Below are 18,238 nucleotides of genomic sequence, written 5' to 3' on the forward strand. Positions count from 1 at the left end.
GTTCCCAGCGGCAAATATTTTTTATTTTTTGAAAACACGAAATATCCGCACTTGGACGGCCCTTCTAGCTGTACTCGCCGCCGCCCTCATCGTCGTCCATGCCGTCCGATGTCGTCGGCCTCGCCGTTGTCAAAGTACGAGTCCATGTAGTCGTTCTCCTCCTCCTCGTCCTCCTCGGCGATCTCCTCCATCTCCTCGTCCTCCTCAGCCCTCCTTCTTCTCGCTGTCCTCGTCCTCGTCGTCGTCGTCCTTGGCGCCATTCAGCGCATCCAGCAGTCCATCGCCGCCATCGCCGCTGCTCTTGCTCTTCTTGGACCGCTTCTTGGACAGAAACAACATTGTGCAGCTCGTCCGGGAACAGATCGAGGCTGGTTTTGAGTGTCCGCAGCGAGGGATTGCGGTTGGCGTCGGTCGTGTAGAAGCGGTCCGAGAACCGCTCGATGTCGCGGGGAGGCGCTGGTGGCTGCAGGTAGAACATCGAGGTTACCAGGGTCTGGCGGTAGGAGGAGAGCAGCTGAGCGATGTGTGTTTCCTCTCTGGAGGGCGGTTTGCCGGTCGACACGTCGTACTCGGGGAACACGCTGGACTCGTCGTCGACCTTGCTGAACAGGGATTTGCCGATCAACTCAGTCTGCAGTGCGCTCATTTCGCGCCGTGTGCCGCGGCCGCGGCCGCGTCCTCCTCCTCGAGACATAGTGTATGTAGTATGAGTTTACAGTGTAGTTCTAGAATCCTAGCTTGTAGAAGAAAAAACATTTTTTGCAGGAAACAGCGCAGTCAGACGGCCTCCCCCAACAACAGATATGGGGAGCGATTTTATTTCTACGGGACGCGGCTCTTGAACAGCGAGTACCGCTCAATGTTGTCCATAGTCCACTTCGGTCTCTGCTTCTCCCACTCAGCCTCGGTCTTCTCCTTGCCGATCAGCTTGCCAACCTCAAAGAACGCGTCGTTGTCAAGCTTCTTTGTCGAGTCGTCAAACTGCTTGAGGTTCTTCGTATCTGCCTTTGTGCCCTTGTTCTCCTTGGTACGGCGCTCAAAGTCGCGGTGCCGCACCCACGCAAACTGCACCAGGCGGGTGCCCGCCATCAGCTTGATCCACACCACTAGTGCGTAGACAATCAGAACCATGGCTGCCCACCCGACAATGTCCAGAATGGCCCAGCCGAAGAAACGCGCCTGCCACGGGTCCGCCTGCGCGGCGATGTGAACGGCCAAAGAACCCAGGCCACCATGGCGTGCGGGTGCAGCAGCACATATCCGAAATACGACAGCCCCTCGGCAGTCAGCATGCTGGCAGCAGTCCGCACGACCATCGAGAGTGCCCGCAGAACCAGGCCGACAAGCGGGATAGCAAAGACCCAGCTCGAGCCCGGCGCAGTCTTCAAGGCCTCGTCTGCCACCGTCTGCTGCAGCGCCAGGAGATTGCTGCGCGAGGACGCAGCCAGAATATGCAAGACCTGGAGGAGCATCAAAGTGACCATGCATGGCAAGCGGCATTGGCGACAGCCCCAGGCGCCGGGCGACCTTCGACGACTGCTCGACAAACAGCTGCGGCCGTGTCACCGACCGGGTGCGCCGGTGTCCGTGGGCCCGTCCCAGCTCGGTGCTCGCCCGCACAGTGCCTTCATCATCGACCATCAGAGTCGCTCTCGATCACAGTGATGTCAGAGTCCGGCACCAGATGCACCTTGACCCATGCCGACAGCTTCCCAACTGCATGTGTCAGCACCGACGACGCAGGAGGAACCGGTCGCGATGCTCCATCGCTGGCGCTGCTATTCCGCCCAGACTCGCCTGACCGCCTCGGTGACGCGATCTCTGCTGCTGCTACCGCCGCTACCGCCGGCTGCGCCTCTCCCGGAACAGACGCAGTGGATGAGGACTGCTGTGACTTGGAACACGCCAGGTCGCGCGACAGAACGTCAATATAGTGCGAGTAGATTTCTGGCCGGATCCAGTTGAGCTTGGTGATGAAAGTGTGCTTGATCCAGTCGATCAGAATCTCGGATCCCCAGGACCATCAGCACTGGCGTCGCCACCCGGTTAATTATCGGCGCCGACATCCATGCTGGCAGCAGCGGACCAAACGCCGACGGTGTTGCCGCATCAAACGCAACCGGCGGCTGCACTGGCGGCTGCTGCGTGTCGCTTGTGAATAGCGCCGAAAAGCCCGTGCCTGAGAGCTCAGCGAGGTTGCGCAGAATAATGATGAGCAAAAACACGATTTGCTGGAACCGCTCGACGATGTCAGGCGCACGACACCTGGAACAGCATCTCCTTCTCCCACTTCTTGAACACGTTGCTCTTGATCTCCACAAACTGGATTCGAGATCAGCAAAGACAGGAGCTGGTCGCTGTACGCATTGACAGGCCACATTCAGGGTGATCACCTGGTAGAACAGCACCAGCGTGTGGACGAACATGTAGCCCTGGGCCAGGGCGTAGTAGCCAAGCCCGCTGCGCCAACGCTGCGACCGCGGGTCGGTCACGGTCGACTGCAGGGCATCTAGTACGTCGTGCCCGTACGACGACAGCAGGCGGTCAAAGATATCCAGGGCGCTGAAGATAAAGTACAGCTTCAGTGAGCTCTGCGCCCGGATACTGTGGTACATCTGTGCGGCGTCGATGCGGCACAGCATTGCGCAGGTGACAATCAGAAGCAGGCCGCGGTAAAAGTCAAACAGCTGGATCGGCGACAGCCACCGTGTAGCGCTATTGCTGCGCGGCCGGCCAGATATCCTTGCCACTACACCGACCAGTGAGCTGCCAGCGCCCACAAGCCTCGTCTTCCACGTTTCAGGCAGCACTGCTGCGGCACGCTTTGCCGGCTCAGAGCTGGCCAGGGTCTCGAGAATCACCGGCAGCTCAGTAAACACGGCCGGCAATAAGGCTGCAGGCGGCTCGAAGGAAGCGCACCGGTAGAATCGCAAACACGTAGAGAAGCGCGTCAAAGCAGATGGCAATCCCAAACCACAGCAGCTTTTCGGCCTCCCACGGCACACGCAGAAGCTGGAACACGCGCTGCCGCTTCAGGTGGATGTTCTGGTCAAACTCCGCCGATGTCAACTCTAGCCACATACTGGTCCCACAGCGACGCTGAGCCATTCAGGTACACTGCCGGCACTGCCGCATCTCCAATGCTATCGAGTGATGGTCGCAGCGGCCTGTCGTCTACAGATGGGCGCAAAGACGCGCTCTGCTCGCTGCCGTCGAATTCGCCGCTGGCCTGCTTCCCCGGCCCCTTTAGAGTAATAGTCATGGTTTCCTCCGGCTGGTCCGCAGAAGTGTTGAGAAGGTGTCAAATCGGTATGGATGGTGTCATCCAGCGCATCCTGCAGACCCTCGGCCAAGGCAGTTTGGTTGTAGCTGTATCGTTTATGGGCCATTTCCGTAGGACTCGCCTGACAGTGTGCTCCAGCGCTTTACTGTCGTGCTGCTGCTGCTGCTCGATCGCGTTGCTGCGTGCCGATGCTGCACGCTGCACCTTTTGCTGGGGCGAGTCGTGCGGCGACGCAAACATTGCGTCAGTGATTTCAGACAAGGGCGGCGACGGAGGGGTGGCGACAGCACCGCGGGTGACATGCACGTCGGGTGTGGCCGCATCGCGGTGCTTTAGAGACGCGCGGTGCCTCAGCCCGTCGGCCATCAACAGAGACTGGCCAATGGCGTCATTAAAAAAGTCACCATCGTTGGCTGACAACGATCCTCGCCTGTGCCGAGGGCGGTTTGGCATGGCAGCAGTAGCAAACTCATACTGGCTGAATTTGAGGCTATTCGAGGTTTCGGCGTTACTGCACGGAACTGCTCCAGGGGTATCTTCCAGCAACGCCGTCAATAAATCCAGCTGGCTCTGTACGGAAGCCACACCGCTTGAAACATCTGCGTTAGGTGTCACTGAGCGGAGGCTGGCCAGGGAATAGCGCTGCGCGGATTCTGGCACACTATTAGGTTTTGTTGGCGTCCGCGCTGACCGTGCGCGCCGCGCTGGCCACGCTGTTTCAGACTCACGCATAGGCGCCGAGCTTAGCGACGCCGGGCTGCCACCAATCGACCGCATAATACGAGTGATATCCAGTGTTGGACACGACATGTTGCGCGTGTGGTGCGGCTCCATGGTGTACCGTCTTGGCCGGCTCGGTTCCAGACGGTGGTCGCGCATAGTCGACTTGCGATTCATCTGTTTATTGATCGCTGATCGATGGCCGTCCAGGCTCGAGCGCGACGGCTGGTCGAGACTCGCCTGGTAGTGTCCCTGAAGGGTTTGCCGGCGCAGATCGCGCGCGGAAACGGTCTTGTATGCTCGTGACACTGCACGGTCACGCTCTCGACGGCTGTGGGGCGGCGAACACAGGCTGCTGTCGGCTGTCTCGTGAACGCCTGGTGCTGCCTCTGCTGATGCTGCTTTGTGAATAGTATTGCGACGCGAATTGGCTTCCACGGTAGTGAACAGGCTGCTGCTATGTCGGCAGGCGTCTGCTACGAATGTATCTCCCTGCGACATTGTAGACTGTATGTGGTGGTGCGTGCTGAAAGCAATAAAGAGCGGTAATATGCAAGGCAGAGTAAAGAGAGCGCACAAGTATCAGTGAAGAGAGTTTTATAGGGAGTACGAGAAACGGGCAGTGCGTGCACACCGGGATGCTTTCTGTTTGCTAAACACTGTGGAACCAAGCAGGAATGTACGGGAATGACAGGGTCAAATAAATTAGAGCAGATTACAAGTGGACGAGGAAAAAAGAGCTCGAGAGCCTCTGCTATCCTGGTTCGTCCTGTTCCTGGTTGACAGGCGCCATTTTTAACAGCCATCAGGGCGTGCGCTGAGCTCACCAATCAATTGACGCAGAATCGCAAACAAGGGCAGTGTCTCACATTGACCGACCACATATCCCCACAATGTCAGGCAAGCCGCCTAAGGAACATCGATTGTGCTGGGGGAGGGGCACACGCGTATGCAATATACGCAGGCTATATTCCGAGAAACGACCCACCTTGTTTAGCACCCACCCGCGCGTTTGCAATTCTTTCTAAGCCAGAATGGACGGATCGGCCGCTTCGGGGAAACGCCCGCAGACGGCGTTTCGCCAGGCAGAGAAGGCGTTCCGCAATGCACACAAGGAGCCCGACTGCGAGCTGATCCCGGCCACGCTCGCCCACACGCTTGCTTTACCCGGCTTTGGCTTCCCTGTGTTCCGCACTCCGCACCCAGCAGCCTTTGCGCTGCCCGACCGCCCCGGACTGCTGCTGATCCGCGACGCCCTGACGCCCGAAGCGCAGAGATGGCTGGCGCGCAAATGCCTGGTAGACTGCTCGAAGCCGCCGAATCGGTCGAACCTGGATCCGTTCTTTGACCTGCCGGACCGCTCGCTGTTTGGGATGCAAGACGACAGCTCGCTGATTAGCCCGCAGGATGCCTCGTCGCTTGACGGTCCGCTAAGCGCTGTGACCAGGCCAAAGGAAAGGTTCTACCAGCAGGCCCAGCCCGCCGCAGCGCTTTTGCCGCGCCTGCGCTGGTACACTCTGGGCAGGCAGTACAACTGGACAACAAAGCTCTACGACTCTGGCTCCACGGCCTTCGACCCCGCCTTGGACTCCCTGATGCGCGCCATCGCCATTGCCATTTCCGACGCATCACTCGGCGGCCACGCTATCAACGGCTTTGATGGCCGCCAATACACGTGCCATGCGGGCATAGTCAACTTCTATGGCGAGAAAGACTCGATGGCGGGCCATGTCGACAAGACTGAGGAGAACATGGAGGCGCCGCTGATTTCGCTCAGCCTTGGCCTCGAGTGCGTGTACCTGGTCGGCGGCAGAACACGCGACATCGAGCCGTCGGCCATCCGGCTTCGCAGCGGCGATATTCTGGCCATGTGTGGCGAGTCGCGTATGGCATTCCATGGCGTGCCCCGCGTCATCGCTGACTCGGCGCCAGATTACCTAACCGATCCCTGTACCGGCAGCACCGACGCAGGTGCCGAAAAGTACCCCGAGTGGCGGCATTTCAGCAAGTACCTGGCACGCCACCGCATCAACTGCAACGCGCGGAAGTGCGAATGAGGCACAAAAACCCCAGAAAATTGTTTATTACAGGCACTAATTGGTATTGACAAGAGAGTGAGAAGGAATGTGGCAAAAGGGGGTTATTGCGCCAATAGAGCGGGTCAATGGGGCGCGTGGCTTGCTCAGTCAATGTTGAGCTGCCGCCGCCAGTTATCCAAATCGTCGTCCGTGGCACATGGCGGAATGCCTGCCAGCGCCTCGATCAGGTCGTCCGGATCCACATACAGCGCTTCTCCGGCCAAATCGCTCTCCACCTGCTGCGTCAGCTCCTGCAAGACGTATATAACCGAGCCGCCACACCGCACATACTCGTGCGTGCCGGGCAGCCGCACCGTCTCCTTATTGCACACGCTCCGGATGCTTTCGGGGTTTGGCACGCCGCCCTCGTTCAGGATCAGGTAGATGACGCACAGAATACTGGCTGCGCCCAAAAGCGCCTCTGTTGTTGGCTCGGTGGAGTGCGGCGGAATCCAGTTGTACGGGTAGCTGCAGAGGAGCCCAGGGTCGTCGATGATTTGGCCTGGGGAAAGCCGCTCGGCCTCTCGCCGCAAATCGTGCATGGCCTGGAGTGCGCCGTACATTACCCGGGTTACTGTGCGCTGTGAGATATAGTTGGGCATGCAGCCACCGCATGTGCAGTACGTGGGGTACCCTGTGCTGCTGCTGGTCGGATAGAACGACCGGTCCATGGTGCCGTAGAGCGACATGAGCGGGAAGGAGTATATATCTTTTTTTAGAAAATGGTATGGCTTCAGAGATGAGGAAGCAATGGGGAAAAGAGAGATTTTCTGTTTGGGATGTGCAGCGAAAATAAAAAAGAGGGAAGAGAAGGGCGAGTTGCTGGGAAAGAGCAGAGTGGCCGCGCCGGGCGGGGGATAGAGGTATATATAGCCAAGGCGGGACAAGCGGGATGTCGCAGAACAATTATTTTATTTTTTGAGAAAAGTAGGAACGTCTTGCCCCGTCACATGCAGCTGCCCTACGTAAAAACGCACACCAATCTTGAACAGCTAGGAAATAGCGCAGACTGGGAACAGCACAAACCCTGGCGACGTTGCTGTATCGAGTAGAATAGAAAAGGAATAAGGTTTGGCAAGTCGGAGACGAAGAGAAAACAACAGACTCTCCGTGCCAATTGCGGAGTTTGAAAAGAGTACTCTATACCCTCTCTGGAGCCTCAAAGGGGTGGGTTGAAGGGGTGGGTTGAGGTCTAAGCAATGAACGCAAATCCGTCATGATTCTCGTGTTCGCACTCGCCGCCAGCCTCTGCGCAGCGCAACAGCCGCGGACAAGGGGGGCTGTCTCCGGTTCAGCATGCCCATGCACGGCACCGACTTAACCCTGTCTACTGCCCCCATTCGCCGCAGCTCTTTCGTGAACATGGGCGCTGTATCCGGCTCTGTTCGCATTTGGAATCGCTGCCACCGGGACAAAAAGGCACTGTCGGCATCCGGGTGCCCTAGAAAGAGGCATCAGCTAGGCGAGCTAGCCCAAAGAGCGGACCCGTGGGTTGCATCCTCTTTTTGCAAAAGCGAACCCACGGCATTGTAGTTGTTTTCTGACACCAGCCCAAGCCAAGATCATCCTCATTCATATCGATCCGGCCCAAATACCTGTTTCTCGGCCAGCAAGGCAGTGCCTGGCAGTTGAAAAGGGATGCCAGCCAACAATCAATGATCCAGATGTATCCTCATGTCGCTCCACATCATTAAACCCACACCACTTCCATCCCTTCGAGAACCAGCAATGCTGCGTGATAGACCTGATCGACGAACACCAGCACCAGTGTATTTGTTTACAGATACCAGGGCAGACAGATCCTTACCAATCCCAGCAGGCAAGGCCCAGGCAGAGCTCCGTGCGTTTGTTTACTGTTTGTCGGTCTGTCTGTGCCCATCCGCATATCGTTGGGGCGGGAGAGCCGAGGCTACCCTCGGTATATCGCCTACAGCCTTGCTAGCTTGGCCGTGAGGGATGCCTAACAATAGCTGTGCATGCAAGCTAGTAGATGGCAGCAGCACAAAGCCGGCAATCTCTCCTTTCTGCCACATGTGGTTCCTAGATGGTGCATTTACCCAACCATGGGGTGCTTTGCACGCACGGGTCCACAAAGCCAAGTGCGAGCTACATTCACAAATCCCGCGGGCATGTCTCCCTTTCTGCTGTACGATGGTACACGGTGCACCCAGATCTTCAGTCATCTCTCTGTACCATGCTATAGAAATGCAGTCTTTTTCATATACCCGCCAATCGGTTTTCAAGGAGAGGGATTGCTCTCAGGCGCTTGCTAGCGCTTGGATGGGCTAGTTTTGTTTCCTAAAAAAATGGTATCAGCATTCAAGCTGAAAAATCATGGAGATCGCCTTCGTGGTTTTGTGACAAGCGTGCGCTTCAGAGTGCTATTGTAAAATGGCAGCGCCATTGCGGCAATAAGCCTCGGTTGCAAGCAATTGTGCTAAAAGCAGTTGGCAAAAATGAAGCCGCGAGTCATGCGCATACTTCCGCTTTTGGTGTCTGCATTGGCCTCCCTCGAAGGATGAGGGGCGAGAGACTCGCGTGGAATGTCGGCGGTTTCCTGTTGCGCTGGTCACAGAGCCCACTCATGGAGCTCGCATATGCAAGAGGCGTGCATACATGCACTTAATCGTTACATATACTGTCTGGCTCAACCACTCAGCTGCCCAATCAGCGATGGTTTCCCTCTCGGAAGCGTCCATTCTGCTGTGCAGGCCATTATTCAAACAACTTGGAATCGTGAACTACTTGTGCTCTCCGAACACACCCGAGGGCCGCCGTAAAATGCCAGAAAGCCTGAGACAGATATGGCAGGCCAATGGCCACGTATGGCGGGCTTTTCTGAATGCATGGGATATATTAGTCACTGCACGAGGGAGAAGCTGGCACAGGAGAGACACCTAGGCCGTCACATAATAGCAGGTCGGGTCGACGCTGCTGACCAGCTTCCATGTCGACATCAAACCCGTCTCTGAGTTTGCCCACCAGCTCGTCAATCCTATCCACAACAACATGCGCGGCACTTGCAAACTGCCCGTTCCCCTCGTAGCGCAGCAGCGCCGCCACCGCGCCCGCCTGGCTCCCACACAGCAAATCGTCGACATGGTCGCCCACCATCATCAGCTCACTCGGCTCCACGCCCCACGCCCTGGCGACATGGAGGAGACTGTCGGGGCTGGGCTTGGTTGGCTTAAAGCTGCGGTCGATGATTGGGTGGAATGCAAACAGCGAACGCTCGGATACTGGCACCGAGCGATCGACAACATCGCCCAGAAAATGCTCCACCGAGGCCAAGCTGTTCCGGGTAATTATTGCCACCGGCAAATTGCTGGCTTTCAGGAACCTTAGCAGGTCGACCAGGCCCGGCGACAGCTGCATGTGCGCCAGCGCCTCCTTGCTCAATCTCGTGGTATGCGCTGGTGAGCCCTCTGCTGCTGTTCGCCGTGCATAAACGCTTCGACGTAGGCGACGATGCCGTGACCGTTGGGGATGGAGAGTTCGCGGCGCATCTGCTGCAGATAGCCGTTCATTGGCGTCACGAGGGTGCCATCCATGTCGAATACGACGCCACGAATACGCCGTGCATCCGCAGCAGTCCCGTTCACAGAGGAGCTGTAGTGCACCATGGTAGTAATAGAGTAATTCCGAATTGCTGTGTGTCGAGGCCAAATATATGCAGTACGAGGAAGGCAGCGAAACATAGGCTGAAACTGGAGAGAACGGACTGAGACTTTAACAGCCTGTGTTCTCCACTGATGACGTTGATGCAGATCCCTCACATATGGGCTATGAAGCGCAAAAAAGATGCTAGCACGGTGAACCATTGGCAAATAATGCGTCAGCAGACTTGTAAATGAATCAGCACTTGGCACTAATGGTTGTATTGCCATTTTTTCTCCTACACAATAGAACATGGGATCTGTCTGCGATGTGATTGCTTGTTTAAACTCAATGGGTACCCGTCTTCTGCACACCCAGGCATTACTATATTTAGCAGGCGATATCTTCAAGCTGGTGTCACCCATCCAATGTCTATGGCTCTATTGTATATGAGCTAGTGGCAGTTATTGTATTGAATGTAATCGACAAACAGACTCGTTCAATTCTTTAAATATAGATGGAGAGCAGAGTCACCAGTTTAAAAAGTAATGTCTGGCCCCAGTAGTCGACATTCACTATGAGCGGTTATTGAGCTATGTGGCTATACACTCAGACTGCGCCGCTCGATTGCATCATGCCGCAGACGTCATGGATCACTGCAAACCACTTGCCATTTAGAGCTGCGTCGACCTCCTGATATAGCAGGTGCAAAAAGCAGCTAGTTCTCTGCTGATCCGGGGCGATTCCTGCCGTACTGCCGGCAGGCATTATGTGATTTATATTGCCGAGTGCAAGATGCCAATAAGCATTTGATGCATTTTATTTTCACGCCCAGAACGTGCTATAAAAACAGCTGGTGCCATCCGTTGTCGCTTCTGTCTGCCCTCCTCATGTTCTCCAGCTCTATATCTCGCACAGCTTGCTGCATATATATTGAGCACAATTTTACTTGTAGCGCTATTTCGCCAGCCCTCTTCGCAAACATGTCCTACCTCTTCATTTCAAAACTACGCAACAACCCAAGGAATCCAGCTAAAAAGGCAAAGAAAGATGCTCAGTGGAAGCGCCATCTCAAGGTGCCTGCCGACCGCAAGTTCCCTGCAGTCGACTCTTCTATGTTAGGCAAGCCTGGGCATACCAACAGCGCATGCGACGACGACTACTACATGCAGGTATACGCGTTGAACAAGCCGCTCTGCCCTGACCCTGCCTATGCTGTGGAATTTGCTCTCATTCGCGCCGAGGCTGTTAAACTTGGGTGGGGCGACGGTTCCTACGAAACCGACTATGTCGAGCCAGACCCTGACGCGAAGCGTATCTACGATTCTGATGTGGACAAAATCAAGGCACAGACCTCTGCTGCCAGCAAGGCGGCATGGCTTATTCCTATGGTCTCGGAATATGTTCTCCGGACTGTTGGCAACCACTATGTTTTCGAAAATGAGGAAGCCTACAAGAACCCCCATATCATGATGCTGAAGGCGAGCAAGGCGTCGGATGTAATTGGGCTTATGTCGTCGGGGCTTTTGTACTATTCGGTTCTGCACTGGGCTGGCTATAGGAAGCCATATGATGTTGTTGGCTTGCATTTGGATGATGCCGTCGTCCCGAAGCCCCTAGCCACTCGTCATAGCCACCTTCCACCGACAGCAGCGGTTATTTCGCTTGTTGATCGCGCAGGAAAGCACATGATGGCTAACGGATTCACATATGACAGGCAACTGCAAATTCAACGCAGAAATGAAGGTAGTCGAACTCATGGCAGCGATGGTCCGCAAGGATCCGTTGAAGTACCATCCATATTCGATAAAGTACAATATCCTGCCCCTGACTGATTCGGCGAAGGACAGATATGACAGGGCTAAGGAAGATGGCGCTTCGGATGGCTCCAATTGCTAGGGCATTTGTCGCTGTTGTCATGCCGAATTCGCCGTTGATGAGAGCAGCGCCGCTGAGGAAGGTAGCTGACAAGCGCCGCATTGCGTTTGAGGAAGCAAAGCGTGAGTTCCGCACGCAACTGATGGTCCAGTGAGTTCGAAAAGCTGGGCGTCTGACAAACACGCCGAGTAGTTAAGCTTCTGGCTAGCACTGACATGGCACGAGTATTGTTCCTGCTGCTGATCGCACAATAAATCCCTGTTGATCAGCCCCTGGTACCAAACAATGTGGTGACGAGCACAACACGGCTATGGAAAGCCTCTTTAACTCTCCATATGCTCGATTATTCCGGCCCCTGTCTTTCTTGCTACAACCTAGTCGTCTAAAATGAGCACAAATTCGCACACACCCAGAGAAATGTGGCCAGTCGGCGTGCGGCGGTCGCAGTTACAAAGACAGCTGGCCGCCACTGGCACCCGCATATTCACCAAAGACTCTGGCGAGCCATACCAAATCAGCATTGGCGAGTTTACCAGCCGCGATTTGGTGTCCACAGCTATAGCCAGCAATGGCGGTGCAGTGCTTGATTTTAGAGATGCGGCACAGGCCGACATGATTCTAGACATCGTACCGTACCGCCCGTATGCACGCAGAACATACTTGCCGGCTCTCGTAGCCGACAGTTTGCGAGCTGGCAAACTAGTCGATGTTACAAAATACCGAGTAAGCCCTGCAAACAAGCAGCCGCCAAGCAGTCTGGGAAGGACGCGTGTAGCCGACAGAACTAGCATGTATGAAGCACACACAAGACCGCTGCTGGAGGCTCCTGGCGGCGCGAAACGGCGTGTCAGCGATCTAGTCATCGGCTATACAAACGAGGAATTGGACCCAGAGGACCGGATCACAGACATTATACTGTCTAGCAAAGCACAAAGCTTGGAGCAGCTCCGCGAACGCGAGTCGTCTAGTACGGGTAATTTTGCCGGGCATGTTTATCAGCTGCAGTCAGAGCATGGCAAAACAGCGCTGCATACAGAGTTGCAAGAGTCGCAAGAGCTTGGCGATAAGACTAGCCAGAGGCTCCAGGCACCACAGCCAAGAGAGCGCACTATTGCAAGCACATCTCGGCGCCGGACAACAACGCCCAGCCGGTCCATGCTGCTGAGCAGCCCCGGTTCAATATCAGCAGCCTCGCAGACCAGAAGCAAAACTCCACCAGCAGCCAGGCAGGCCACAGACTGGCGAGCAGTGGTGGACAGGCGCAGCAGTTCGAGACAAAAGCCCACACTAGCACGCAGGCAGAGCGCACTGGAAATCGTTTCGCGAATTGCCTACCCAGCCGTCGACATCGAATATCGATGTTCCCAGTGATGCTCTCAGTTCAGAGAGCTACCAGGCAAGTCCTGAGCTAGCGATGCCCGATATGCTAGAGCCGATGGACGAGAACTACGAGTTTGTGCGCACTGATACGGGCAATGGGCAGGCGATGCTTACTGAGGATCAGCAACCCGGTGGTGTTCCAGAATCACAGCCGACAAACCCAGATGCTGGCGACTTGATTGGTATCTACTCGTCCGATGGCGAGTACCCAGACGCGGAGTCGCTATTGAGGGACCGAGCGACGACTGCTGCCAGCGAAGAGCAGGGCGAGGAGCCGGCAGCCTTCGAGTCAGCACAGGAAATGGAAAGCAGATCAGCGAGTCCTGAGCTAGTCAGCAATACGCCGCCAATGGTCAAGGTGCTGGGCAAGCGGCGGCGCAAGCAGCGCAGTGCTCCTGAGGACTACGGGCAGGCTGCAGTGCCAGTGGTTCTTAACGAGGATTCCGGCGCAGAGGGTGCTAGCTTGTCGAGTCCAACGCACTCCCCGGCAGGACTGGATGACAGGGCAAAGACGACACCGCAGCGGCGGCGCTCGGATGCCATGCGCAGCTATACGCCGTATTCGGCGTCGAAGCGCATCCGCATGAGCAGCTCAGATTCGCCGCTGATGGCTAGTCTTGCTGTCGAGCTACAAGACAGCGGAGAGCCAGCAGGTGCCAAGCAGGGGAACATGGCTCTGGAGACTGCCGAGCAGAATAGAGAAGGCGCTGATGCAGCAGATGAGGAGGCAATTTCAGCTGACAGAATACCCCCTAAATCCAGTTCTCTACTGGAGCCTGCACTGGCAAGCTCGCGACCAGCATCAAAAAGCTCATTGCCCAGGTCCAAAGCAGCAGAGGAACCTGAACTTGGCGATGGATCAGACACCAACACGTCGCCGATCCTGAACAGTTCTGATGTAGAGGAGGAAAGCCAGGAGGTGGATGCGCGGTTGTCTGGGTCATCGAGAAAGCGGCGGGCCAGGGACTCGGTGACCCCCGTGCGCCGGTCATCCAGGCTCCGACAAAAGAGCGAGCAGCTCACCGAGTCGGGCGGACTGCAGAAACCCGCCCAGCCCTCACCACTGTCGCAGAATGGCAAGGCAAAGAACCCCGGGAGCGGCCGCCAGTCGAAGCGCGGCCGCAGCCTGCCAATGCGAAACACTGCGCGCAGGGGCAAAGGCCCGCTGCGCAGACCAAAGAACTCGGCGCTGTCACACAGTGCTGTTCTTAGCCAGCCAGCGGCAGCGGCTACTGGTAATGCGCAGGCACCTGGCAATGAGAAGCAGGTTAGCAGTACAGCGCCTTTGCCCCAGAGCCAGATGCTATGTAGTAGCAGCACATCGAGCGATGCTGAGTCGAGGACATCGGAGCCGGAAGTCCAGGGCAATGGTGTGTCTGCCAGAGCGTCGCGATAGCTCAGCCAGCCCTGAGCAGCTATCATCGGGGAAGGGGCAGAAGAGGCAGGATCCGAGGGAGAGGAGTCCGGCGAGCATACACCCACCCTCACACGGAGCCTTGCTGGCATGTTCTCGCCAGGAACCCTGGCCACCAACGACACTGATGCGCTCGAGACCGAAAACTGGCGTCCGGCATCCGAAATGCTGGACGAGCTTGACGGATGCAGGACCAGCAGCTATCCAGAAGCAGCCAGCGCCGGCGGAAAGTCCTGGGCGCACCAGCGCATCGAGGCAGACCCGGCTCCAGCACCGACGTATCTCGTCGCACCACCAGCTGTCGTTCTGCGAGCAAGTGCTGCTTTCGCTCGACCACCGGCAGCAGACCAACAGCAGCCGGGTGAACGAGTCGCTGCCGCAGTCGCCTGCCACGCCCCGGCGCACAGTGCCTATGCACTTGCGCTCGGTCATCTCCCCGCCGTCGTCGCCGGCGCAGGCCACGGTGATCGGCGGGACGATGCGGGTGTATGGCGACAACGAAGTCGAGATGTCGATGGCCGACAAGGAGCTCATGTGCCGGCATGTCAAGGGCCTGATTGTCGGCACTCCAGTGCTCGCCAGACGAGGCCCTGAGGGTGCTCTACATGTGCAGCGGCAACTGGGGGCTGGCGCGCGGCTGGATCCTGGCCGGTAGCCAGCGGCCGCATGGCGCATGGACCGCCGAGGAGGACTCGCTGCTGCTGCAGGGCACCGACATCGACGACATGCACAAGATCCGCGAGAAGCGCAGCACGGCCGAGGTGTACCGGCGGCTGCAGTTCTTCAACGAGTACTATTCGTAACCAAAAAAAGCATTAATGGCGAGCCAAAACTGGCCTCATCTGGTATCCTGTATATTGGAAAGTCTGAGAATGGAGCATTACATGATGATCTCGTTGTGCTGGTTGCTGCCCAGATCCTTGTGCGGCAGCACAATGGAGTTGCGGATGAAGACCTCGTCCTTGACGTGGACGTCCTCACCCAGGATGCAGATGCTGTTGACCTTGCGGCCGGCGTGCGTCAGCTCGTCGATATCGTCGGTGCTGGCCACCGGCGAGCCCTCGACACGACCCCACTTGCCAATGCGGCAGTCCCAGCCGACGATCGCATGCAGCACTGCTGCGTTCTCCTTGATGTGGACATTGTCCAGCACAATGCCGTCGTTGATGCGCACGCCCGGACCAACCACCACACGCGCGTGGATCGAGACGTTGGGGCCGAGGCGGGCCGTCGGGTGGACCTGAGCCGTCGGGTGAATGTAGACCGCGCCGGTGATCTCCGGACCGCCGTCGGTCTGCTTGGCCAGCAGCGCAGGCGTCTCCTTCAGCGCCTTCTGCAGATACAAGGCATTGGCGGGCACTGCTGATGCAGCCGACTTGATCTGGCGCCAGAAGCCATGGCAGACAAAGGCGCTGAGCTTCTTCTCGGCTGCCATCTGGCGCAGCACATCCTGCTCAAGCCGCAGGCGGTTGATGTCCTGGCTGCCATCCTCGTCGTCGGCTGCACGCCCATATGCGTTCTCCTTGGCGCGCTCGTGCTCGAACTCGGACGCGCGCCTGTCCATCGCCTGCGCCAGGAAGCGGAAGATCTCGTGGTCAAACACAAACACACCCGCCGACGCCAGATCCGACACATACGTCTCGGGCTTCTCCACGTAGTGCTCCGCCAGCTTCGTCTCGTTGTCCACCACAACGCACCCGTACTTGTTCGCCTGCGACCGATCCACCTTGGTCACCATGATTGTGCCCAGCCGCCCGTGCCGCTCGTGCTGCTTCAGCAGGTCGTTCAGCGGGAACGAGCAGCAGATGTCCGTGTACAGCATGAAGATGTTCTTTGGCGACCCCCGCTGGATCTGGTCGCGGAAGTGGAAGAACCCGCCCGCCGTCCCCAGACGCGAGTACTCGCGCAGGTACTTGAACGTGATCTCAGGGAACTCCTCCTGGCACTTGTCCAGGAACGGCCGGAACACAAAGTCCTCAAAGAACCCGAGCAGGATGATCTCCTTCAGGTCCTTGACCGCCGACAGCGCCTTGATCTGGTGCCAGATAATCGGCCGCCCGCCCACCGGGAACAGCGGCTGCGGCAGGTGCATGCTGAGCGGACGGAACCGCGTCGCGCGCGAGGGCCCACCAACGAGAATAACCGCCTTGTTCATTGTCGAATGTAAGTAGAATAGATGAGTGATTAGGTCTGAAAGCCAAAGTGCGAAGAAAAATTTTATTTCCAGCTCAGCAAAAGCAGAAAAGGGAAAAGCAAAACAACGGCGACGTGTGGAACTGCATCATTCTTGGGCCCCCACATTCGCTTTGTGCTGACGTTCACTCAGGCCACCCGCACGTTCTTTGCACGCTTCTTGCCGATCGCCCAGTCCCACGCACGTTCGCTCACTCTTGGCTCCGGTACACCACATGCTGGATGACCAGGATGGCGCTGCAGATGCCCTTTGCAATACTGCGCCAGGATATAACCGAGAGATCCAGACCAAACGGCATCTGATACAGACACAGCGTCCACACAAGGGCAAGCTCCACTACAACGAGCATATGGTATTTCGCCGACAGGAACTCTGTTGACTTGGTCCTGTACACGGACCTAAGACAGGCAGAAAGCTCCATCACCGGTGCTACGCTGCTCAAATACGACCTGGCAGTCATGAGCATTGGCAGCCAGCCCGTGATGACCAGCTCGAGCCCTTTCTGCACAAAGTGCTCTGGTGCAGATAGAATCGCCCACAGAGTCCGGATGCAACAGCTGCATAGGCGAGCAGTGGCGACGAGTAATGCCGCAGCAGCATAGGCATACGTTTTTGCCGTCATCCATAGCCCGGAAGAGCTAGTATCGGCTCTCTCCTCTCCTGCTTTTTCCAAACTCGCCAAAGCTTCCTGGCCTGGACTGCCATGAAAGAAATCGATGCCTTCAAAAATGCAGCCCCAGATTCCAAAAACCGTTGAACTAGTAAATCTAAGCAACATCTGGTCGAATCTTCGGTAGGGTCCAGGATAGCTTATATCGGGTACTGTCCTCGGGCTATCGATATTTGCATCAACCTCATAACACCCCAGTTGGCAATGTCGTCTGTGCTCTCCGGTCTGCCAGAATAAATTCCGGTATGATAATGCCTGTCGAAACATCGCATAGTCCCAGACTTCACCGGCAGTAGAATTAACCCAGTAGACAGTGTTGCAATGTAATGTCCTTGATGTGTACGGGATGTTCCGATGGAAAGTATATCTGGCTGTCTATAACCTGCCTGTGTCTACCTGATGCTAGGAGGTCCGCATAGTCCTTCCAGATCGTCAGCTATCTTTGTGAATCATACTCTCCCAGCCTGTACCAATGCACCGCGTAGCTTCCAGGATCGAATATCGAATGTTGGACTGGTACACAGGCATCGGTTCTGTTCTCGTCGCCGTATTCACGTCAGATAAGCGGTGTCACCATGTCTGTGGAATCGTATGGTATCGTCATGTATAAGCTGGCGGCACATACGTAAAGTTTGTCCTGCCTTCGGTCATTTCTTGCAAACTATCAGCAACGCTCATACTTGGCTTTCCAACCCAGATGGGAAAGAATGCGCGATCTGTAAACCCATGGTCCTCCAGGTGCAGCTTCCACACAGTCCTTTTTCCGTGTAATCAGAGTTGGACAGGCATAGTCCATCCGCTTCCGAGCCTCCATCTCCGTCAAGTTGGTGAATGGAAAGTTGGCTATCGTGATTCCCATGATGTCCTGCATGACCTGCTCGCCATGCGGGAGTCGCTGATATTCGGATACCGGCGTGAACTGGCCTGCCTCCTGCGCAAATATATGCACGTACAGGTTACCTGCTTGCGGAGACACCATCAATGTCTTGTACATCTCGGTGGCAGACTTTACGCGCAAGGAATT

General features: G+C 56.6%; 11 protein-coding genes across 11 annotated transcripts; 3 read left to right on the plus strand and 8 right to left on the minus strand.

The window, feature by feature from the left end:
* Window positions 1-86: 86 nt before the first annotated feature.
* Window positions 87-694, minus strand: DL89DRAFT_294129 (uncharacterized protein; the record flags this gene model as incomplete). The annotated part of the gene is made up of 2 exons (XM_040890479.1): window positions 87-203; window positions 338-694. 2 exons carry the CDS (start codon window positions 692-694, stop codon window positions 87-89), a joined length of 474 nt encoding a protein of 157 aa, XP_040742021.1.
* Window positions 621-1,783, minus strand: DL89DRAFT_27984 (uncharacterized protein). Its single transcript, XM_040889581.1, has one exon. It carries the CDS (start codon window positions 1,639-1,641, stop codon window positions 823-825), a length of 819 nt encoding a protein of 272 aa, XP_040742022.1. The 5' UTR covers window positions 1,642-1,783; the 3' UTR covers window positions 621-822.
* A 467-nt stretch (window positions 1,784-2,250) lies between these two features.
* On the minus strand, window positions 2,251-4,504 carry DL89DRAFT_258786 (DUF747-domain-containing protein; the record flags this gene model as incomplete). The annotated part of the gene is made up of 4 exons (XM_040885630.1): window positions 2,251-2,322; window positions 2,394-2,991; window positions 3,084-3,274; window positions 3,344-4,504. The coding sequence occupies 4 exons, from the start codon at window positions 4,502-4,504 to the stop codon at window positions 2,251-2,253; spliced, it is 2,022 nt and encodes a 673-aa protein (XP_040742023.1).
* A 467-nt stretch (window positions 4,505-4,971) lies between these two features.
* DL89DRAFT_268729 (uncharacterized protein) lies at window positions 4,972-6,282 on the plus strand. Its single transcript, XM_040888024.1, has one exon. The coding sequence runs from the start codon at window positions 5,038-5,040 to the stop codon at window positions 6,058-6,060; it is 1,023 nt and encodes a 340-aa protein (XP_040742024.1). The 5' UTR covers window positions 4,972-5,037; the 3' UTR covers window positions 6,061-6,282.
* Window positions 6,186-6,770, minus strand: DL89DRAFT_294132 (uncharacterized protein; the record flags this gene model as incomplete). Its single annotated transcript, XM_040890480.1, has 1 exon — window positions 6,186-6,770. One exon carries the CDS (start codon window positions 6,768-6,770, stop codon window positions 6,186-6,188), a length of 585 nt encoding a protein of 194 aa, XP_040742025.1.
* Window positions 6,771-8,978: 2,208 nt separating this feature from the next.
* On the minus strand, window positions 8,979-9,704 carry DL89DRAFT_294133 (HAD-like protein; the record flags this gene model as incomplete). The annotated part of the gene is made up of 3 exons (XM_040890481.1): window positions 8,979-9,023; window positions 9,064-9,481; window positions 9,532-9,704. The coding sequence occupies 3 exons, from the start codon at window positions 9,702-9,704 to the stop codon at window positions 8,979-8,981; spliced, it is 636 nt and encodes a 211-aa protein (XP_040742026.1).
* Window positions 9,705-10,576: 872 nt separating this feature from the next.
* DL89DRAFT_268730 (uncharacterized protein) lies at window positions 10,577-11,805 on the plus strand. The gene is given in 3 exon segments (XM_040888025.1): window positions 10,577-11,424; window positions 11,444-11,489; window positions 11,545-11,805. 3 exon segments carry the CDS (start codon window positions 10,662-10,664, stop codon window positions 11,708-11,710), a joined length of 975 nt encoding a protein of 324 aa, XP_040742027.1. The 5' UTR covers window positions 10,577-10,661; the 3' UTR covers window positions 11,711-11,805.
* Window positions 11,806-11,975: 170 nt separating this feature from the next.
* DL89DRAFT_268731 (uncharacterized protein) lies at window positions 11,976-15,208 on the plus strand. The gene is made up of 19 exons (XM_040888026.1): window positions 11,976-12,529; window positions 12,566-12,730; window positions 12,855-12,916; window positions 12,944-12,956; window positions 12,987-13,012; window positions 13,040-13,070; window positions 13,101-13,118; window positions 13,149-13,224; window positions 13,249-13,294; window positions 13,319-13,406; window positions 13,428-13,697; window positions 13,737-13,875; window positions 13,900-13,923; window positions 13,948-14,135; window positions 14,157-14,203; window positions 14,231-14,306; window positions 14,349-14,501; window positions 14,542-14,884; window positions 14,946-15,208. The coding sequence occupies exons 1-19, from the start codon at window positions 12,346-12,348 to the stop codon at window positions 15,151-15,153; spliced, it is 2,157 nt and encodes a 718-aa protein (XP_040742028.1). The 5' UTR covers window positions 11,976-12,345; the 3' UTR covers window positions 15,154-15,208.
* On the minus strand, window positions 15,063-16,632 carry DL89DRAFT_28110 (nucleotide-diphospho-sugar transferase). Its single transcript, XM_040889623.1, has one exon. It carries the CDS (start codon window positions 16,503-16,505, stop codon window positions 15,231-15,233), a length of 1,275 nt encoding a protein of 424 aa, XP_040742029.1. The 5' UTR covers window positions 16,506-16,632; the 3' UTR covers window positions 15,063-15,230.
* DL89DRAFT_28104 (uncharacterized protein) lies at window positions 16,621-17,161 on the minus strand. Its single transcript, XM_040889621.1, has one exon. The coding sequence runs from the start codon at window positions 17,008-17,010 to the stop codon at window positions 16,735-16,737; it is 276 nt and encodes a 91-aa protein (XP_040742030.1). The 5' UTR covers window positions 17,011-17,161; the 3' UTR covers window positions 16,621-16,734.
* A 717-nt stretch (window positions 17,162-17,878) lies between these two features.
* On the minus strand, window positions 17,879-18,208 carry DL89DRAFT_258793 (uncharacterized protein; the record flags this gene model as incomplete). Its single annotated transcript, XM_040885631.1, has 1 exon — window positions 17,879-18,208. One exon carries the CDS (start codon window positions 18,206-18,208, stop codon window positions 17,879-17,881), a length of 330 nt encoding a protein of 109 aa, XP_040742031.1.
* Window positions 18,209-18,238: the final 30 nt, after the last annotated feature.

Source organism: Linderina pennispora, assembly GCF_002104995.1.
Source record: "Linderina pennispora strain ATCC 12442 chromosome Unknown DL89scaffold_10, whole genome shotgun sequence".
In the NCBI taxonomy this organism is placed as follows: Eukaryota; Fungi; Kickxellomycota; class Kickxellomycetes; order Kickxellales; family Kickxellaceae; genus Linderina; species Linderina pennispora.